The sequence below is a fragment of the Perissodus microlepis genome, chromosome 22 (assembly GCF_051167445.1).
Source record: "Perissodus microlepis isolate ML-2025 ecotype Zambia chromosome 22, ASM5116744v1, whole genome shotgun sequence".
Classification (NCBI taxonomy): Eukaryota; Metazoa; Chordata; class Actinopteri; order Cichliformes; family Cichlidae; genus Perissodus; species Perissodus microlepis.
The window spans coordinates 16,223,992-16,246,295 of NC_140481.1; the positions used below are offsets into that span (position 1 = coordinate 16,223,992).

Below are 22,304 nucleotides of genomic sequence, written 5' to 3' on the forward strand. Positions count from 1 at the left end.
GCAGCTAGAGGAAACTTTTCTTAAATAAAAACCTTGTGTTTTAGAGTTATTATCACATTTTTATTAGTTCTTATTCTTGATTTTCAATCCAGTGTAGTTCTGAAGTAATTAGCAGACACTTTGATGTCTGATCCTGATTGCACAGTGTATCTGTCGACGGCTGTTCCTCTTGGCTGTTCCTCTTGGCTGTTCCCTCCCTGTTTTACAGCACGGAGTTGTTATCTGTAAATTTGTCTGAGAACACATTTGAGCTCCAGATGTCAGTTTTCAAACTAGCCATGAAAAGATTTTCAAGCATGAGCCGGATGATTGTGACACATTGGTCGTTATCGTTTGCTCAAATTGGAATTACTAGTATGATCCAGGTACTGTATCAGCCTTGTGATGTTTCAAATCCACAAAGCACTGAGCACTATGACTGTATAGTTTATACAGTGTGCTACGCTGCACATGCACTGTACATACCTATATATGATATATGTGTTTGGGTTAGTATCATAAAATGAAAAACAGCCCCGTGAGTGAGCATAATAAAAAAGCTGCTCCTGAAGTCAAGGGGGAGCGCCGTTCTGCAGAAATGTAGTAAAAATCCAAAGTTTGAAAATGTAAATGTATAGTTATTTAAGGGCTCCAGCGTGATTACAGTTTTGCATGAGCTTTGCATAAAATCAACTGTGCTCTGTTCAGGAGCTGTGAAGCCACATCAACATGGTGTCATGGTGACGTGAAGAAAATTCAGACCAGGTTTACCCTGCAAGAGGACCTCTCACACCTGTATGTTAGTGGCTCAAACTGTGTCACTTAGTGCTCAGAGCTGCCTTAATTCTTCTTGGCAGAGATTCAACAAGGTCCTGGAAACAGCTTTTCTGCTCATTTGCTTTGTTTGTGTTTACTCTGCAAAATTTTCAACACACTGCAGGTACAGTGCGCAAAAACAGCCGCATCCATAATCTCTACCCTTACTCCATCCATTCGCTCCTCAACCATTTCAGCTCCAGGTAACTTTAGGAGGCAGTCGCAGCAGGAGGTGGCCCGGACTCCTCCTCCGCCCTTTCACCCCTTTACCCTGCATTTAGTTGGCAGTGCGTCACTAGCACATGACACCAGTGTACCCCGGGAAGGAATGATATGAATTTAGACAGCACATGCACAGGTCTAATTCAAGTACAGGACATAACATTATCCACACAAGTACAAGCTTTACCTCAACTTTCCTTTAACCTCACCAGGGCAAAGGCAAGATCCACACTCATCTGTGCACACACACAGGAGCTGCTAAGAGGCTATAATTAACCTCCATGTGAGTCCCTCTAAAGCCCACTGTGATGGAAAATGTGGTCACACATCTCGAGTCTATAGTTGTGTTGGACTACTGAACTCTTCAATCCTCCTGTTTAAAAGTACAGCTCAGATTGGAACAATTTCACGCTCAATACGCCTCGAATTCAGCCCTGAATGCACGAGATCAACCTCGCAATCAGCTTCCCCGAATAAAGCTTTAAATTGATCATTTAGATCCCAAATCAGTTTTTCCTGAGCAACGTTTCTTGTACCTCTGGGCTACGGACCGTCATTAAAACAAAGAAAAACACATCCAGGGAGCATTTTTTTCCTCCAGTCTGTCCATCAGTGTAGACACTTTTATTTGAAATGTTTCAGAACTCCACAGGAAAACTTTTCAAACACTTTTCCAGGCAACATGTTCTTCCAGGCCACATTCTTAAAAAAAAGAAGAAATGCAGACCTGGAGTCTTACAGAGAAACAAACATCAAAAAAATGGATGGAATTTATTCAGTGTTTCTTACAGTAGAATGAACAACGTATAAAGGAGGTGGGGAGGAAGAAAAGGAGGCGGAGGTCACAGTCAATACTAAATTAATTAATACTAAAAGGGACAATGACGGGGGTCGATAGCAGCCATATGAGGAGGTGGGGTTGTTTTTCTTTTTGGCCTGTTTTGAAGAAGTGTTAAGGAGTCTGGGATGCGGGATTTTAGTTGATGCAGGTAGCTGCTGAAATGTTGTGGGATTTCTTTTTCTTTACTCTGCCTTCTCGTAGCGACGCGTGCAAACAACCTCTCCGAGTTTGAGTGTCTGTTTGAAGAGAGAAGAGAAGTTACATACACATACATACAGAAGTTACATTTGAATTATTCTTTTTTGGGGGGGGTGGGGGGTTACTGACCAGCAAGAGAACGTTGCCGTTGACTTCCCTGACCAGGCTGGTCTCCTTGCCGTCCCACCGCTGAATGTGCACCAGCTTCCCGTCCTCTATCTTGACAATAGACTGGCGAGGAGCAGAAACGAGAGTCAGACACACCACCAGCGAGCGAGTGAGGATCATTTAAATGAGTGGTTCGTCTTTCTGTTATTTCATCCGTTCGCTTCACCTTTGCGCAGACATCTTTATAGGCAGCTACTGCACTTTTCCCATCTCATGGCAAGCTTGTAAAAAAATACCTAAAGTTACATATAAAAGAATGCAACGCAAAGGAACTGTGCAATCAGAGAGGACGACAACGAGTTGTTGGGTAATTCATGTGCTCGTGCAACAGCCCACAGAGACATCAGTCTGAATGTGAGCTCGCAATAGCCACAGCTTCTTGCCATCAGCAAACACTCTGCAGTATACATTTAGTTAAAGTGTATGCTCCTTGCTCCTTTCCCCCGTAACGTTCCCTTTAAACGCTACCGCGCACTCAACTTTATCTCTTTCCCAAAGCTTTATGTCATCCCATCACGACTGTTTCCATGGCGATCCATCAGCCTGTGTAATTATCACACCATATTTATTTAAGGTTACTTCTCCAGTGTGCAGGGAGGTTCCAGCAGACTTCTGCTTACCTCATACGAAGCCTGCTTAAAACCTCTTTCATAAAAGTCTAAATGCAAGGTTTTGCATTGTACAAATTGGACCTTTGACCTCTCACCTTGACCTTCCTGTCGTCGGCGGTTGTCTCGTCGAACTCCTCTCCCAGCTTGAAGCTGAGCTCTGTGTTTTTCATGGTACTCTGGGTCTTCAGCGTCACCGTGTCGCCGTCCACTGAGATGATGGTGGTGGGCTTGGTGAGGTTGGCCACTTTCCGTGTAGCGAAGCCCACGCCTGTGTAACAACACAAATTTAAAACAACCAGGTAAGTCAGGTGAGGTGTGCTGAGGGTGGATTATCCCCGTGGGAAATAAACAAGTCTAAAGGTGAGGCAGAGACTCAACCTGTTTCTCTGCCGCTGGCACTGATCCTCTCACATAGGGGCAAATGTTGTACCAGTGTATCAAGCAGATGTTGAGATATTCTAACCCGACTTAAAGGAAACGTCCTGGGAGTGTTTACAGATACCGAAAGGAATATGTTGTTGCACATCCAGAGCAAAAGCCGTTGGTTTGCCCCCCAGCTGCCCTTCATCTGACATGCCCTCTAATCTCTCCTTTATCAGCCACTTAAGCGTGCTGCACGTTCTTCAAACACTGCAGAGTCCCTCCGACCTGGGAGAGTGCCTGTTTGGGCATGTGTGTGTGCGCAAATTATTACCTGCTTTCCTGGTGTGCGTTTGTGTGTGTATGAGGGATTGAGTGAATTTGTTTCTCTGGGTAAACATGATTCACACCATTTCTTTTACTGAAGGGAAAAAAATCTGTTTCTGTTTGAAGTTAACAACCCAATTCATTTACAGCAGCGACATTCCCCATAGCACATGTGTGTGTGCAGATGCCTCATCGATTAAAAGGACTGGGGTTAGAGGTTAAAGGGCGTCTGCTTGTTACCGTGACCAGAGGAAATACGTCGATGGTGATGTGGCTCTACACAGCTGTAAAACAAACTCCATCCACCTGCCTCCATCCCACGCTCCACAGCCATGTGTGTGCGAGGAGCCAAACTATATCTCCATGTTCCCGTCCCACCAGCTCCTCCTTCCAGCTTGATATTCAGCTCCTCCCATGACCTCACACAATGAACAGCTTTCAGCGAAGGTCACCCACATTATACTACACTGTGTGTGTCCGTGTGTATGAATGCCATTCAGAGATTCCCACAGTGGGGCTGATTTTTTTTTCTTCACTCAAAAAAGAAAAAGGGGGGGGGTCCTCCCTCCTTTCCAGCACTTGGCCCATGTGGTCAGCCATGATTCCTCTTTTTCCTCCCTCCCTCTGCTTCCCATCTTCTCCTGCTTTCTTTCTGTTCCCAACCTACGCCTCGCTCCACCCTTTACTCTACAGCCTACCCCTTTATTTCTCCATTTGAAGCCTCCCTTATTTGCTCCCATGATTGATCATTTTTTCCCACACCCTGTATCAACAAGCTACTTAAAACAGTTTACATATGAAACACACCTTATACCATTTAGCTCGCCTCAAACCCGTCTCTACATGTGCTCGCTTGCAGCACTGGCACTACTGCTGCATCCTCTGCTGTTTCACACGCATGCGCGCACACTCCCCTGCGCAATGTGCATGCATTAAAAAAAAAAAAAAAACAGAAGAAGAAAGAAATAGAAATACACGGAACACTTACCCAGCTCTTTCATGTAATCATCAAATTTATCGCTCTCCTTGAGGAGCCATGTGCCAACGAAAGCATCGACCATGTCTGCAGCGGTGCGGAGGAATGAGGGCGAGAGAGAAAGACGGTGTGTGTGTGAGTGTGTGTGAGGGAGAGAGAGAGGCGGCAAAGCAGGGGAGCGTCAGAATGAGAGACGAGAGAAAGAGACAGGGGGAGTAATGTAAGCACCACCAGCTTTGCTGTGATCTTACTGGCTGAATGTACCGGCTGTTCGTGATGTCATCAGTCTGTGTCACCCACAGACTGCCGGGCGGGGGATGGGGAGGAGAGGGGGGAGCAAAAAGAGAACATGTGATAGCCTTGGTTTTGTCAAAGTGATCGCCATGCAAATAAATTGTGTTTGAATTGCTTGAAAGGTTTGTTTGCATCTGCTTTCTGTGCGTATTATCAGCCTTAATAAAGAGAAGGATCAGAGAGGGCTTTAGTAGAGAAATCAAAGAAGAGGGAGAAAGGGCAGAGTGGAGAAGTTAATGGGGAGGAGGTGGAGGAGTACGAGGAGGTGAGCCTGAGGGAAAAGAGGCCCACCGTTGAGCAGCTGTTGGTTGTAAATGTCGTGTTTTCTCTGTCCTACTTTTACTCCCCAGTTGTTCTCGTCATCTCTGGTCTCTCCACCTGGGGGGTTTCCATCCACCTGCACTGTGTGGTTTGCCGGTTATTTTGATGACCTAAATGTGGCTCACCAAAATGTGAAAAGTGTAACCAAATGTGTATGTGTGTTTGTGAGAGTGCTTATAAACACAGATACAGGTCCGAGTATGCTGGCAGACGTGTGTTGCAGTTATGACTGTGAAGAGTGCTGGTGTGTTACTATAGTGCTTGTTTTCTAGACACAAATACAAAACTTGTTCACCCCCAACCGGTCAGAGATTGCTGCCCCTTCCTTGTTCTGCCAGAGGTTTCTTCCTGTTAAAAGGTAGTTTTTCCTTCCCACTGTTGACAAAGTGCTTGTTCATAGGGTTGTTTCAAACGACTTGCAATACAAAGCGCCTTCAGGTGATTGTTGCTGTGATTTGTCGCTATTGAATTGATCTGTATTAACCCTAGAACACTATCGCTGGGTGATTTTCACCCGAGCAAATACATTTACATGATTTCTCTCTCCTGCAGCTGTTAGGTGCCTTCACCAGGGAAGTCTCAAATGTCCCAGGAATGGGTGGATCAAAGACCAGCCTTCCAGTGTTATTATTTATTCTTTTTTTTTTTTCTTTTTTTTTTTAGGAATTTTCCTTTTGTTAAATTCCAGATTTTTCTGTTATTGGGAGCATTATCTTAGGGTCCCCCCATGACACTTTTTTTCATTTTGTTAGATGTGGCACAGGTGAAAGTAAAAGCAGACCACTCTGATTTGTCATGTGTTGTTTTGATGACAAGTACTTTTTGTTGGTCATATTATAGTGGGTAAAAATCACCTGGCAGGTCCCTGCTACAAAGTCCACGTAATATCTGGGTAGGCCTCTTGGAGGACAGAGCAGGTCCTTGTCTGCAGACTTCACAGCAAGTTAGTGGGTGTCATGAGTCATTTCTCTTTCAGCTCTACCAAGCTAAATGAGTATTTCTGGCTTTTGCAACAACACATCTGACAAAGTGGATTGCCTTAGTTTGCTGCATGTGTGAAAGGGAAACTTTGCAGAGTCCGGAGAATTAGATCCAGATGTTATAGCATAATAACTGCATTGTAAGACTCAATAAATACACCTTGTTGTTATGTTTGGAGTCAGACATCTTCCTGGTGCAGAAATACTCCACCAAATGTGGAGTCCTTCCTGACAGAAAAGGTACCATCCATCCATCCATTTCTGAAACACTTTTGGGGAACACATTTGGGAGATTAAAAACAGGAACACAGAGGGCAAGACTTCACTGATGGAAGCACATTGTTCCTCGGTCTTTTCATTGCTCTCGTAGTTCCTGATCATACAGCAGAAACAAGCTAAATAGGAATAGAGCAGCATTTTAGAAAATATGCAGAGAGATCCAGGCAATAAAATATTAGCTTAGCACAGAACCTAGAGTAACTATTTAGACAAGGCATCTGTCCAAAGATAAGTTCAGACAGCTGCAGATGCCAAGCACAAGCAGTCATTCTAGTTATACTTTTACAAGTCCACTGGAGTCTGCTTGATGGACACATGCATAGTTGGAGCTTAGTCACAATAAAACTGGAGATAATGGAGTTAAAAAAGTACACCAGGGAGCACATATAAACCTCTCTAGTTAACATAGTTAATTTTGTTTTCTTTTTCCAGAAAAGAAAAAAACTTAAATGAAAAACTTTTAGCTGTAGCTTGTGCTGGACTAGGTTGAATGGAATATTTCCCAAGGTTTGCCATTACAGCTGCGTTTTTTTCTCCTCCTTTTTTAAAAATAGTACTCGTGTTTTTTTTTTTATAGTACTCAGGTCTGTATTATTAAGCTTTTGAGTTACAGATGGTTGATGTTTCAGTTTTACTCAAAGAACGCAGTTTTTGGTAGATTAGTCTCATTTAATACCATTGTGAAGTATCTAGGCTAACCAAGTAAGCTAACTAGTGTTAGGCTGTGTCCCCACAGAAAGCAGGAAGAAGCACATTGCTTTGAAGCTGACAGTTGGTCCCTAGTGGATGTTCCAAGCCCCAGTTGCTGGCAACTGTCCTGGTGTTGTCCAAATATTGTCACAAAACACAAACCATACATCAAATAATTCCTTCAAAGCTAATTCTTTAGCGTTCTGTGGTCTACATGGATGCAAGCAGAGCCCCTGAGTAAGTCAGAGTCCTGTGAACGGGTGTTCAGAAGTCAAAGTCGTCATGTGGTTCATGTAGCTTTCAAATAGTTCCTGCAAAGGCTTAGCAGGCAGTTGAAATGTGTGGTGATAACATACAGACTTGTTTGTTTGTTTTTTTAACTTCCCACCTTTCAAAAATGTATCTCACGCTTCTGTGCTGCTATATTTGTCAGCTAGCATATGTTGGAAACCTTCAGAAATATTGCGAGGCTTGTGATGAGCCACCATTGCTGTAACTGAAAATGGTCCATTGGAGAGATTGAAGACGGTGCAGCTCTTATCAATACCATCCTTCCAATGGCTCTGGATGCTAGCTGCTTCCTGTGTGGATTCAGCTGTAGTCTTAGCTGACAACGCTCCTGGTATTGTCCAAGTACGCTCCTAAAAAAAAGGCCCTACTTTTATATATACTGTATTAGAGAGACTACTTTGAATGAGAGTGTTATAATTTTCTAATTCAACTCTTTGCATGAAAGCATTTCTCACCATGTCAAAAATCTTTTCAAACTAATTCTAACTTTAACACTAACATCCAGTCCTGAAAACGTCACTCTGAGATGTGTATACAGGTCAAGTGTAATTTCCTGGCTAAAACTTAAAAAAAAAAAAAAAATTAAAATCACTCCTCACAAGTACAGATGTAAAGACCTGTTTTCGTCCTCACTGTGACATAAGTCCCTATGGGTTGGTGTGCAGTCAGGTTCAAGTCCCCAAAGGGCATCATAAACTAGCCTCCATGCAGAAGCACAAATGTCCCCTTATTATCTATCTGTCTCTCTCAGTGTGACGAAATTCTCCCCTATCTGCTAATGCATGGTCAGATCTGTGGACGTTGTGTAATAGCAAACATGCATTAAAACTACCACACTGTCAAACCACACACACACACACACACACACACACACGGGCAGACAGAGTGGGCAACAAAAGTCAATAGTGAATACTTATCGAACCATGTTACACACTCTGTTCTACTGCCCTTGTCCTCCACCGGCCTCCCTTTGCTGGTGTCAAGTAGTGTGTCTAAACTGGCACATGTGTGCGCGCTGGAACGAATCAGTGGTGCGCACGGGTCTGACACTTGACATGAACAGGTGTGAGAGGGACACATGGAAAAAAGAGAGGAGGAGAGGACAGAGAGAGAGGAGGTGAAAGGTTAAAATCGTTTAGTTCCAGCTTTTCCTCTTACTCTCCTTTGCCTACATTGGATTTTATTATTTAAACAGTTACATAGGTGGTAACTGCGCAGATGAACATGTCACTCAAATATATGTATATATGTATGCATATATGGTTAAAAATAGAAAGATTATTTTATTTGTTTGTGTGGGGGGGTTTCTTCTGCCTATAAAGGCTAGAATCTAAAATTAAAAAAGAACACGTCAGTCCTGTCAGTGTCTGTGGAAATATCTTTCCAAATGTGTGTGGGTGTGTGTTTGATCTTATGCAATCCTGTGATATAGTGCTCTGGGATGCCACTATGGTCATAACTCACATAGAGTTCTTTCTGGGAGTCTGAGGCGTAAAATCCCCTCTTTATAAAGACTTACATATGTGTGCTGGAAACTTTAGCCATGCTGGGTAAAACCATAAATTCAAGTATAAACACTATTAAGCGTAAGTAAACAGAGATAGCATACCAACATTTGCACTAGCAGGTACATAAGCAGTGTCTTTATTTTAATCTTGGTTAATTATCACCTCTAAGCTTCTTTTGGGTTCAGCCTGTTCAATCTGAATACAGAGCAAAATCAGTTTTCTAGGCTAGACTGCTGTTTGCATTGTCAACTGCAGATAAAGCCCCTATAGCTATCTAGGAGAAGCCTAGATAGCTATAGGAAGTGTTTGTCCTCAAAACACAGCACAAGCAGGGATGTGTGCTGGAGTGCATGTGTGAACATACATGTACTCTGACCTCACATAACTACAAGGCTAAAACCAATTTCACAAGCATAGAAGGGTGTTTTGGGGGTTTTCTATAGAACTTTATGTGAGTGTGGGAATAATACAACTAAATAAACATCTGGAAATTGCCACTCCCTTCTGTAGTGTGTTCATTCAATCATATGTCGGCTTCTCTCTCGGCAATGCTTATATAATTTTATTCACACTGATTTGTCTATGCGGCGCTCAGGATAGAAAATTACAGGGTGATTATGAACATCATAAATCAGCATGACTCAGATTGCAGAATGAGCGACAGACTTTTAAACGTGTTATTTATTGTGCACCCACCTTTCAGCATGGCATGTTTTATGAGATTCAAGATTCAAGAAGTTTGTCATTGTTCAATTGTTTCAACCAAGGTATGCAGAACATGCAAAACCTTTAAGCAGATGGACAGCAGCAGAAGACGGCACTGGGTATCACTCAAGAGAGCTAAGAACAGGAAACCGAGGCTGCAATTTATATGGGCTCATCAAAAGTAGACAACAGAAGATTGGAAAGACATTTCCTAGTGTGATGAGTCTTGATTTCTGCTGCAACAACAACATGAAAGCATGGATCCATGCCAACGGCTCAGGCTGCTGATGGGGATATGATGGTGTGGGGGATAATTTTGGGAACACTTTGGGCCACAAGAGTACCTGATTATTGTTGCTCACCATTCCATCTCTTTATGATCACACTGTATCTTTTAAAGTTTGATTGCAGGAGGATAACACACAATATAACAAAGCTCAAATCATCTCAAAATGGTTTGCTGAAAACGACAACAAGTTCTATATACTCAAATGAGCTCCACATTGACCAGATCTCAATCCAATAGAGCACCTTTGGGATGAGGCGGAACGGGAAATTCCATCTCGGATGTGCAGCCGACAAATCTGCAGCAGCTGTATGATGCTATCATGTAAAAATGGACCAAAATCTCGGAGGATTTTCCAGCACCTGGTTGAATCTACTATGAATGAAGGCAGTTCTGAAGGGAAAAGGGGTCCAACGCAGTGCTACAAAAGGGTACCTAATAAAGTGTCATTAGAAAGGGAGAGAGACAGACTGTAATGACCCGACTGTCACTTGTGGTTTGTGTCTAAGTTTGAGGCAAGGAAATGTTCTATGTGGCATCACATGACTAGTCAGCCATGGACATGTGGCTTCATGTGACCAGTCTGTGATAATTTCCAGTCTTTGGCAAAAGCCAGATGAATATGAACGTGGTAATGACGATTTTTTTCTTTCATTTTTGCACAGGACTTATTCTCCAGCTTTCAACTGGTAAATAGAATTTTGTGGGTCACCCCATACACTTATGACCTGGTGCCTGACTTTTGTAGTTTTGAGGAACTTTAGTAGCGGTGGTTAACATGGATGCGTGTACACAAATGGCTCATCTGGAGTCCTGCTGTGGATGTCACTGTAGAAAATAAAGAATTTAACAGTATGTTGCTTCCTCCACCAACACTATTGACTCAGTGCTCTTCCTGATTAGCTGAAGGCTGTTTTTTAAATGTTTCTATTGTCAAAGCTGTTACGCTTTTATATTTTTTTTATTTGTGAACACAGTGGAGTACTTTTACTCTGATTCATCTGCACAAACACTGGTAGGGTTCAAAGTGGCCTGCGTGGCTTTATAGCTACTCCATTTTCAAAATAGGCCTAAACATGCTAATGGGTTGTTTTTCCTCCACTTCATAATTGTTCTGTTATGTTGATAATAAAAAAAATAATAATGGAAAAACAACTGTTGTTGATTTGGTTCTATAATTTAATAATCTGCACAAAACATGTTGTTTCTGTAATGCAACTTTGCAGCTGCAGAGTAGTCACACATGGCAAAAAGATAATAGTAAGAAAATATTTACACATATAATACGGATAGGTTAGTATATACTTAACCTAAATATGATTATGGGGTTCATACAGATGAAAAATGGCTCCTTTGACAGTAACGTTTGATTATGCCTGGGTTGGTCAAAAGATGCCTGACTTTGACTGTGTCAGAGCTTTTAAATGTCATGGATGTTTGGATGAGTGGAGCCCAAACAGATGGCGTCCAGGGTGTGTGGTGCCTGTTATGACATGTGCAACAGCAGCTTCTCGTTAATGGTTACTAACCAGTAACACTAATAAAGTGCAACTCTTTTAGACACTGGGTTCAGAGAGTCCATGCAGAGAAGCATCCTGGCTAATTTAAAAGTAAGTTAAAGAGATAGAGGAAGCATAATTAAAATAAGATTTCTTAAAGCGTGCCAACCCAGAAGTTCGTCTCTGAAAGGCTTTTAGCTTATTAGAAAGCACCAGCACTGACATGATTTGTTTACCGTATCTGATACGCCTAAGCTCAAAATCCTAGATTTGCTCTGCATATCCTCCAGCGCCTATCAACAAGCTTTAAAGAGGAAAAACAGACTGAGTCACTCAAGGGCAGAGTGCTGAGTCAACCTGCCGTCTTCTTTGGAATTTGTATGTTTTGCAAAAAGCAGTCAGAGAAAAACACAGCACCGCACCGCAGCATTTCACAGCTGATTCAGGTTTCTGTAGCTGGATGGCTCTTCTAAGGAATCGCTTAGCCCCTTTCAAGAAAACCACATGGAACCAAGTCCTCTCTGCAGGCAGGAAGATATAGTGAGTACAGGAGCCACATCTGCTGGTCAGAAACATGAAGTGCAATTATGTGAACACGTAAATCAAAAATTACCACCTCTGAGATATTTACCCTGATTTAAACTTGTTAATATTATCTGGCCAAGGATTTGATCCAAAAGACTGAATCAGTGTGAATGTGATTGCATCAGTGGAAGTGTCGTGCTGCAAAACCTCATGAAGAAAGTGAAGCACTGGATATTCTTTTGCCTGTGACCCACATTTCTAACAAAGTTTCACGAAAATTAGCAACAAATGGCAGAGAAATGATCCACATTAACCCTCCAGGGTCTCCACTTCTTTCTCCCTTAATAGAAAAAATTGGTTCAGCTCCAGGTACGGCTCTTCTGAGCTCCCTGCTGAAGTACTCTGAAGTTAAAGTGTATAAAATAACAATAAATATTAAAAAAAGATGGTATTCCTCCTGATATAAAGGCAAAATAAATAATAAATATAGTCCTAGCAGTCATCTGAGCTTTTGTCCTCTCTTTGAGAAAACACACGCACTGTTACGTTTCAGTGGTGCGTCCAGGATCAGGAGCCGGAACAGAAGTTGATGCTTCCTGATCCAATATCAACGGTATCCTGGGAGACAGAGCTGTGTGTGTGTGTGTGTGTGTGTGGGGTGGGGGGGGGGCAGCGTATCAAAAGATCAACTACAAACTGTGTGTTTCATTGTGTATGTGTGTTAAATTCCATCTGTAACCCTTGGTAACCCCCTTGAGACTGGCAGCTCCTCTCCCCCCCCGTCACTGTGAATTGTCACCATATATCTACTCCAGTCTTTGTGATATAAAAGGCTTTGTTTGGGGATTCATTTTTCTCCCTCATTCTGTGGCTGAAACATAAAGTGATTTCACAAGGACAGTAGCTGGCTTTAAGCACAGACGAGTCTCTTTTCTGAGAATTTTGAAGATGAATGGAGGACGAAACTGGCATAGACATTCAAGCATAGCTCCTCGATATTAAAAAACATGGCTCTTCTCTTACATGTTCACTGTTTTAAACCTCTAAGCCATGAAGTCATCATCTTCTAGGAATGACAATCCAAATATACAAAGAGTAAAGTAAGAAAACAAGGGCAAAAGAGAGCTCAATGGCATACAGTGAATGCCGCTGATGTGGATTTAAACCAGCAATAAGGCCCATGCTGTGTTTTTAACCACTAGATCAACCAAATCCTATCTATCCATCCATTTTCTTCCACTTATCCAGTTCAAGGTTATGGCTGAAGCTGGAGCCTATCCCAGCTGTCATAGGGCAAGAGGCGGTACATTCTGCACAGGGTTAACGCAGAGATTCACACTCTGGCCAATTTAGAATCACCATTTAACCTTAATCAAATTAAACATGAAAGTCTCTGGACTGTGGGAAATATTGTGAAATAAATAAAATAGCGACAATCACTTACAGGTAGACTTTTTACGAGAAAATATAGGCCTGAATCTAAGGTTAAGGTATGAATCTGAAAAAGATTAACTATTTTGTTGGCCTGTCAGAAATGTGTCTGGGTTTTAACCCTTGATGATCCCAAACTCACCCTTGAGGTTAGGTGCAAGTTGCTAAGGCGCACACACACACACACACACACACACACACACACACACACACACACACACACACACACACACACACACACACCCCAACCCACAAATACATGTGGAGGTTTATGTATATATTTGAGCCTGTGTGGATTAGAGAAATTCCAAAATAAATTCAAACCTGTGAACCCAATTCTTGCTTTTCAAAGTCATCAAAGATGTATGCTGTAGAATCAGTCCACTCTGTTCAAAGAAATCAATAATACTCGGTGTCAAGTCTTGAAGACAAAACTAGATACTTCCGGTAAAAATGCTCAAAATAAAGCCACGCGCCCGCTACAATCGTTAGCCATCTCGAGCTATTAGTTTGTTTAAAGTATGTCAGTAGAGTAATTAATTGCCGTGATAAATATGTGTGGATTTTTTTTTAAGTATTAAGTTCGGGAGACACACACATCGAGATGCAACACAATGTTCACTGATTCAAAGTATTTTATTTTGACGTCAAACTCGCTGAGCTTCCGGTGTTTTTCCCTCTCCATCCGTTCAACTTGACCTGTATCCATAGCAACCACAGTAGCTACAGGGCCCTCTCTCAGAGCATCCCGTTACTTTACGTGAAAGCTAAGAGGCGGTATGACAGCAGTAGCTCATGGAGGAATAAAACCGAGCAAGAAATAAGAGTCGCTGGTTTTTGAATATATTTTTATCATTTGTGTTTTAATTTAATTCGCTGTAGTTTTTGTTTTGTTTTTTGTTAAATGTTATTGTTTCGAAAGACATGACTCCCTCACAGAGAGCACGGTATGGATGCGAAGGGGGGCGTAACGCTAAATTAAGATTGTCAGGTGAGTCTTTGGTCGGGCTGAATCGAGTTTACGTGCAGCTAAAATCATTTAAAACTGAGTGTCTCAGCTAAAACTTTGAACTACAAAAGTAGGTGGGAAACATTCGCTTTTAGCTACTAAAAAAATACAAATATTATTTAACTAAAATCTTAAAGATCCTTTTCATAGAAACCATTCTGACACGAGGTAAGCTTTAGAAAACGTTTTTATGTTAATTGTGATATTAATGGTCTCTGATATTCATATCCTCATATATTTGGGGCTTAATTAATGAGATTAGTAACACTTGTGTTATAACGTCATGCTAAAATGGCTCTTTTGAAAAAGGCTAGCCCGCAAAGGACATGAAAAATAGTTAACCTCACTATATATGGCCTAACCTCAAAACACGCACAAACACACACACACACACACACACACACACACACACACACACACACACACACACACACACACACACACACACACAGAAAAAAGGCTGATTCAGTCTTCTTTGACTGGTCACAGCTGGCTCTTTTGTGTGTGAATATGAGTGTGTGTGTTTGCTCACATTGGGGGGGGGGGGGGGGGGACTGCTCACGTTGAAGGTAAAGTCTTGTGTTTTTGTCCGTTGTTCTTTGTGTGGAAACAAAACATAAAACCCACAGCCCTGCCGAGTGAATGGATAACATCTCTCTGTCTCACCGCATTGCCAGAAAGTGAAATGTCAAAGATGCTGTGTGGGTCTCTAATGATTCATTAATCATGCAGATTTTGCTGAGCCCTAAATAGGTCACACAAGCTTTTGTTGGTGTGGGCGTGTGTATATCTGTAACGGCTTTTCATGACTTAAGGAAGCCTAAATAATTCAGCCGACGGGGCAAGGTGCTTGAGGAATCTCAAATGGCCTTTGGACTCTGTAGGATGGAAAACACTCAAATCTGATCAGCCGGATTTGCTTTCACACTCACACAGGCTCACAGGATGAGGAGCGGGTGTTGTGTTACTTATGAGTTTCTATTGTATACAAGTCTAGACGAGATCTACCAGCCATGTCAACTTCACTCAGTGTTATAGCACACATTCATAAATCCAACTTGGTTTCCGTGTTTGTTCCTCTACCCCTCCCTTTGCTTCAGGTCCTTCTGTACCCATGTCGAAACGTCCAGTTGGGGTCCCCCAGCCCTGGCCCATTCACCCTCATCCTGCAGAACATGCTCGCAGGTCCCACTTTCTTCCTCCACCTCTTCCTCTCCTCCCCCTATTCCACACCCGGCATGCAGAGGAGAGCGCTGAGCGGCCTCATCTGGTCACCATTGTCCGCCCATGTAGCCAAAGCACACTACGGAAGGTGAGCTAAATGTTGACTGTTTTTGGTAGCTCTTTAAAATAAGGCACAATCTTACTAGTGCCTCACAGACTACTTATGAGACATGTTATTACAACCATTTTTGGATTAAAACGATATCAAAAAATCCCCTGTGGTGACTTTAATGCTTTCTATTTGATAATAATGCAACACAATGATGGCTTGATTCATGGCAACTCTTCATCAGAAGTGCTCATACAGTCCACTGGAGATGTTTATCTAATGAAGAGAAGACCCAATAAGATAAAGGAAGTGTTAGAAGAAAAGAAGGGACACTCTAAATTCAGGTTCTTATTAATAGCTTAGAATCAACCTGATTTATTAACCACTTTAAAGACAGTATTGATGATTTATAAATCCCTTCTAAAAGTGATGATTTGATGTTTTCAATTTCTAAGAATATAATTTAGATGGGATGAATTTCCTAACCTAACAGTGATTTTTGTCTCTGGGCTTGCAAGGTAACAGTATTGTTGAACCGCAGGGGTGTGGTGTCCTTTGAGCAACTGCTGTTGGATATCTCAGAGGCACTGGGATTTCCTCGCTGGCACAGAGCCAGAGTCACACGTCTTTACACAACTCATGCACGAGAGGTGAGGCCCAACCATGACCAGATTATCTTGAAAAAGGAGCAGGCAAAAATGTGCAGGAGGCCCCTGTAAACCTCCTGCACACCACACATTCAGTATACAGTTCAATGTAGAGATTTGTGGTCATTTACTCCAACCTCAATTCTGAAAAAGCTGGGAAAACTGTGTAAAATTTAAATAAAAACAGAATGGAACAACTTGCATATTTTATAAACCGAACATTTATTTACAGTAGAGCATTGAAAATATATAAAATGTTTTAACTCAGAAAATGTACCATTTTTTAAGATCAAAGACATCCAACACTGATTTTTGCACACAGAGATTTTTCCAGAATTTCTCTCTGAACTTTTTGACGATGTTATGCACTGTAGATGTTTGGATATTCAAAGTTTTTATATTTTTAGGCTAATTTTTACTATTTGATAATGATGTGTTTTTACATTGTTCTGAAATTCTTCTGTAATTTGTTAATACTTTTTGTTACAGATGGGTGAGCCTCTGCCCATCTTCACTTCTGAGAAACTCCGCCTCTCTACGATGCTCTTATTATACCCAATCATGTTACTGACCTGATCACAATTAACCTAAAGTTCTAAATTCCTCTGGCTGTTTCTTTTTAGTACCACTTAGTTTTCCAACTTTTGAGATGCGTTGCTGCTATCAAATTAAAAAAAAGACCTGTTAATAAAATACTGTATAAGGCTCTGAGATTTGCAAATCATCTCATATGAATATTATTTATATTTGGCACATATTTTGGACTTTCAGACTGAGGGGAAAATGTGCAACTATAAAACCCCATTTAGAACCTGTGCAAGGTGCACAGTTGTTGTTTTTTTCTTTTGTATTCAAAAATGTTTTGAATGCTCTGATTTGGACACAGAGAAAACATACTTGGACATAAAGCAGTATGGTATGTATGTACCCTGGTATTTTAGGGTAATGCAAACATTTTATTTTAATTTGAATTGGTAGAAAAAAGTGACAAAGACTGGGACTAGGGTTTCCAGGTCTTCAAGACCGTGTTACGCTTTGCTGTACTCCACAACTGACTGACAAATGAACCAATATAAACTTAGCTAAGAATAAAAGATATTCAGTGTTTTCTTTTCACAATAAGTTGCACATTTTTCACAGGTTTAATCTGAGAAGCATCCCTCACAGTTTGCTCTGTACAATGTTGAGCAAAATAATGCACCTTGATAATATATTTGAGGAGAAGAATGGTTTTCTCAGACAAATAAATCATTGCACAAAATCTATTAACTTTGCTTTTATAATTAGCGAGAGCATTTTAATATAGGTTGCTACAGCCACATAATCACAGTACATGAAATTAAAAGAGGTGGAAAAGATCAAAAAGAAAAACATGATTTTATATTAAATATAAACATTTTAGCAGCCTTATGAAATTGATAGAATTTTTGCTGCAGATCTGATGTATGTGAGTGTGTTTTTTTCACCACTGTCTCTGTCTATCACAGGTTAAGGGTGTGTGTGATTTTTTCCGAGGGGAGGTCGCCTTCCTGGCTCTTGGTAAGGCTCGTCCTGAGTTGAGCAGTGTGCAGGAAGCTTTGGAGGAATTATTTCCAGAACATTCACATTACCGATCAAGTGCGCTGCGGGCCTGGGAGAAGAGACTAAGGCCACCGCCAGATAAAGCAGCCAAGACTGACAGTGGGTACAGCGAAGGGACCGACAGCAGTGGGACTAACCAAGAGACATGCCAAGACACAAATACACATGCCAAGCATTATACTAATACTCACACATCTCAACATACAGACACACACGAGGCAGACAAATATAATTCTGACACACAGAAGTTTCATAAAAAGAATTCATGCAGAAAATCTGTTCACCTTCCCAACCACCTGCAGAGGCTAAGTGTGAGGGGAGGAGTCAGAGTGCATCAGCCTTCTCTGATTGATCCTTTTAAACATGAAGAGGTTCCAAGAAATGCAGACATACCATCTCCTACACTTTGTGAAAACTGCTTAGTGAGAAGACTTAAACATCAGAGTCCACAACCGATCAGTGTGCTATCAGCGAGGGTCCCACTTCCTCCTGTGTCAAAGAGGCAAAAAGAGCAGGAGGCAAAAAAGCCGGATATTTATAACAACCCTTCATCTCCTCGACCAATCAGCAGAGATGAGGAAAAGAGCCATATTCAAATACGGCTTTTAAGTGCAGCTCCAGATATTGGTGAAGCTCTTAAAGAATCACAGAATAAAGAAACCTCTGACCCCCCCACCGATGGCAGAGACGTCACCCTGACAGACATCGAGCAATGCTACGAATTTGGACGTGTGGTTGGAGACGGGAACTTTGCGGTGGTGCAAGAGTGCCGCCGTCGTGACAATGGTCAAACCCTCGCCATCAAAATAGTAGAGCGGACCAAACTGATTGGTCGAGAGCACATGATGCAGAATGAGCTGAGTCTCCTGGGGAGTCTGCGTCACCCTCGCATAGTGAGGCTGTTCGCTCACCACCACACAAACACTCACTCCTATCTGGTGATGGAGCTGGTGAGTGGAGGGGATCTGTTTGAGGCCATCAGTGACCGGGGAAAGTTTTCAGAGGCAGAGGCAGGACTGATGGTGTCAGATGTGAGTGAAGCTCTGAATTATATCCACTGCAAGAGCATCGTCCACAGAGACCTCAAGCCAGAGAACCTCCTGGTGGGTTTCAGGGTAGATTAGTGAGAATGATTGTTGGGTTCTCAAGTTCTTGTGTGTAAAAAATGATAATCAAGCTTCTTTTTTTCATTTTAACATAATACTATTCAGGGTTTTCCCTGGCTTAAAAAGGGTCCTTTTGGAGGGTGACAACAAACATTAACACAATTGGACCCCCTGGCAAAAACACTTTGTTAACTTAGTTAACAGAAGTCTGCCTTCTCATGTTATTTATGTTTCACAACTACACCAATGAGACACCCACACCATAAAACCTAACATAAGTCAATATCAGTGGTTTAAAGCAGTGCATAGATGAGTTGGCAAGTGTGTGACACAATACATGCGTGCTAAAACAAAATGAAAATAACTCAAATGAAAGGATACTTCTGCAACAAAACACATGCATGCACACAGCAAAACATAACATAAAATAAAAGTGCAAAGTATATTTTTTATGAAATAAAAACAGTTCGGTCGTAGTTTTGTGGCATGCCCATCATGTTAAGTAACATTTGTTAAACTAATACCTTTCTAGATTTGTGGTTAGAATACAATTTTAAAAAAACCAAAACAAATAGATACAGTTTAATAATAATGAATAAACAGAGATAAATATAGATTAAAAAACACTGCTAAAAGCAGATGGTAGTTTAGATACTTTATGTGTCTAGTAATCTTAAGTCTAGCAGATAAGACTGAGTCTAGAACTGAACTTTGTAGTACGCTACATAAACTGAGGTTAGAAGGAGAACTGCCACAAAATGATTTTAGATTATAGCAGCTATTCTTCAAATTTTTCTCCCACCAACACTCGAGTTTGACACACTCTCTGACTTCATAAACCAAAACAGCCACATCAACACAACTGTGCTGTCAGATCATCATACACGTATTATATATAATGTCTGTAGAGTAAGAAAGTGCAATTATTTTTTAAACTCCAAGATGCACAAAAATGTCCACGGGATAAATATTTTGATGACCTCAAAGACTCAAAAAATTCAAACCCAACTTTGCCTCCATGGCTCACTCTGTCTGTGTTTTATTTCACCTACTCCCTTTCTCAGATAGAGCAAGTCGCTGCTGGCATCTGCAGGCTGAAGCTGGGAGACTTTGGTCTTGCCATGGTTGTAACTGAGCCAGTCTTCACCATATGTGGCACACCCACATATGTAGCCCCAGAGATCCTCTGTGAGACAGGTGAGGACTTTATGTGACTCCTCTGTCTGAATTTGGGTTGCGTTTTGTTATTCTGAAAAGTTGTACTTGTATTTTCCTGTCAGGTTATGGTGTAGCAGTGGATGTTTGGGCTCTGGGTGTGATTCTCTATATCCTGGTGTGTGGCTTCCCCCCATTTCGCAGTCGTGATCGTGACCAGGTAGAGCTGTTCCAGCTAATAAAGCAGGCACAGCTTAATTTTCCATCCCCCTACTGGGACCCCATATCAGAGGGTGAGTTAAGTGTAAAAGTGTAAAAGCAAATATGTGTATACACACATATTTACTGCGTGTTTTTTCTCTGTGTGCACTCGTGTGCAGAAGCGAGAGGCCTCATCCGAGCTCTCCTTCAGCCGGACCCCACCTTGAGGCTGACAGCAGAGCAGACCCTCCTGCATCCCTGGGTGAAAGCAATGGCTTCAACTTGCAAGCAGAGGGCGCTCACAGACAAAACTCCAAGAGACATAGAAGCCACTGAAGGAAAACCAGAAACAGTCCAGAAACCACCTAAAACAAACACAACAGAATCACTGACAGACAAAACAAGAAAATGCGCCATCAATGAGGAGAACGCACTGAAGGAGCTCGGCAGACAGGATGAGAGACAAACAGCAATGAGCAGTGGAAGAGGACAGGATATGAACAAACCAGCAGAGCAACATCTAGTGGAGGCAAGCCACTTATCCCCACAGGACAGAGAGCACACACCCTCAGAGGCCTCGACTGGTCAACATAAACCAGAGGCTGCCTCTACAGATAGACGAGAAACACAGTGTCCAAGTCCAAAGCTGCTGAACTCTAAATTCAATCACCTTGATTCCCCCACAGCAGCTGAAACTGAACTTCTACCACAGATTAAGACACAAGCAAAACAGACCAGAATGCAGACACCTACAGGTTCTACACCTCCAACCAACCCATCCTCCACCCCTGCTTCCTCTCTGCATCAACAGAACTTAACTTCTGCACTGCAAAACCATAACAAACCAGACGCACATGCCACCACCATCGCCCACCCTCCAACTCTGTCCTGATGTTACTGTCAATCTCCCATTTGTGTGATGAGATCAGGGTCATTAATTTCATTGTTCCGGACAATACTGTTGATTTCTTGGCAGCTGAATCCTTCAATGGCCTGCAGATGAAGCGATTTTTACTCTCCTGGGGATGAATATGGTCGGATTAATGAGGCTGGATACATCTCATAAATGTATGTAATCCATTTATCCTGCAATCAGAAACTAATCACCGTGTTGTGTAATGACCGAGTAATGACCAAGGCACTGTCTGTGCAATACTGTGAGAGAAGGATGGAAAGGAAAATAGTGAAGCGCGGTTTCTGATTTTTTTACATGCTGGTGCATTAAAAATGCATTTTTTAGTAAATTTTTGGTATTTTTTCTTTTTCTTCTGCAAATTATGGTTAACTTTGAGAGTAAAAGGTCATGTATGCCACTGGTTTTAGTAGTTATTTTTAGCTGTAAGCTGAAGCTGATCCAGCCTCCTTTTATACTCGATATACTTTTATACTAGATGTTCTTTCCTAGAAATCTGTCTTGGCATTATTTATCTAGCAACATTAGTTTGTTATCTGCTCACGAAATAAAAATATACATACATTTATATGTTATTTGTCCAAATAAATTCTGTTGGCAAAAACACGTCTTTTTAGACAGTGTGTTAGGTGTAACCAGCTTCTGTAAATTTGAGTTTATGTTACTGATCCTGTGTGATGACAGACAGCCATCTGTGGCAAATGGGTATGTGGTAAGCTCAAGTAGCTAGTAATGAAGATTGCCCAACACTGCGGACAGGGTGAGCACATAGGGCTACTGGGTAAAGTGTGTGTACATAGCTGAGTGGGGTATTGCTGCAGGCCATTCCACACAGACCAAATAAGGCAGATCTGTGTGTCCAGTGGGAGTGGTTAGATCTGTCCCTCCTGACTGCAAACAGCTGACCTTCTGACATCCTGCCCACCCCACCCAAAGCAGCCAAAGCACAGGCATAACACCCCCATCCTTTACATATGAAACCCTCCCAGCCCTTGGTGCTCCTCAAACAAATATCTAGGACATGCAAACACTTATAAATGCTTATGGCCTCGTAGTGGTAGTTATTCGAGCACTACATGTTTAGGGCTGAATAATTTATGTATCCTTAATAA

General features: G+C 41.8%; 2 protein-coding genes across 2 annotated transcripts; one reads left to right on the forward strand and one right to left on the reverse strand.

Moving 5' to 3' along the window:
- Nucleotides 1–1,757: 1,757 nt before the first annotated feature.
- fabp3 (fatty acid binding protein 3, muscle and heart) lies at nucleotides 1,758–4,682 on the reverse strand. The gene is made up of 4 exons (XM_084918718.1): nucleotides 4,511–4,682; nucleotides 2,931–3,103; nucleotides 2,186–2,287; nucleotides 1,758–2,094 (listed from the first exon to the last, which is right to left on the reverse strand). The coding sequence occupies exons 1-4, from the start codon at nucleotides 4,581–4,583 to the stop codon at nucleotides 2,041–2,043; spliced, it is 402 nt and encodes a 133-aa protein (XP_084774844.1). The 5' UTR covers nucleotides 4,584–4,682; the 3' UTR covers nucleotides 1,758–2,040.
- Nucleotides 4,683–14,080: 9,398 nt separating this feature from the next.
- Nucleotides 14,081–21,768, forward strand: dclk3 (doublecortin-like kinase 3). Its single transcript, XM_084919565.1, has 7 exons — nucleotides 14,081–14,298; nucleotides 15,417–15,628; nucleotides 16,108–16,239; nucleotides 17,724–18,920; nucleotides 19,988–20,120; nucleotides 20,204–20,371; nucleotides 20,459–21,768. Exons 1-7 carry the CDS (start codon nucleotides 14,232–14,234, stop codon nucleotides 21,169–21,171), a joined length of 2,622 nt encoding a protein of 873 aa, XP_084775691.1. The 5' UTR covers nucleotides 14,081–14,231; the 3' UTR covers nucleotides 21,172–21,768.
- Nucleotides 21,769–22,304: the final 536 nt, after the last annotated feature.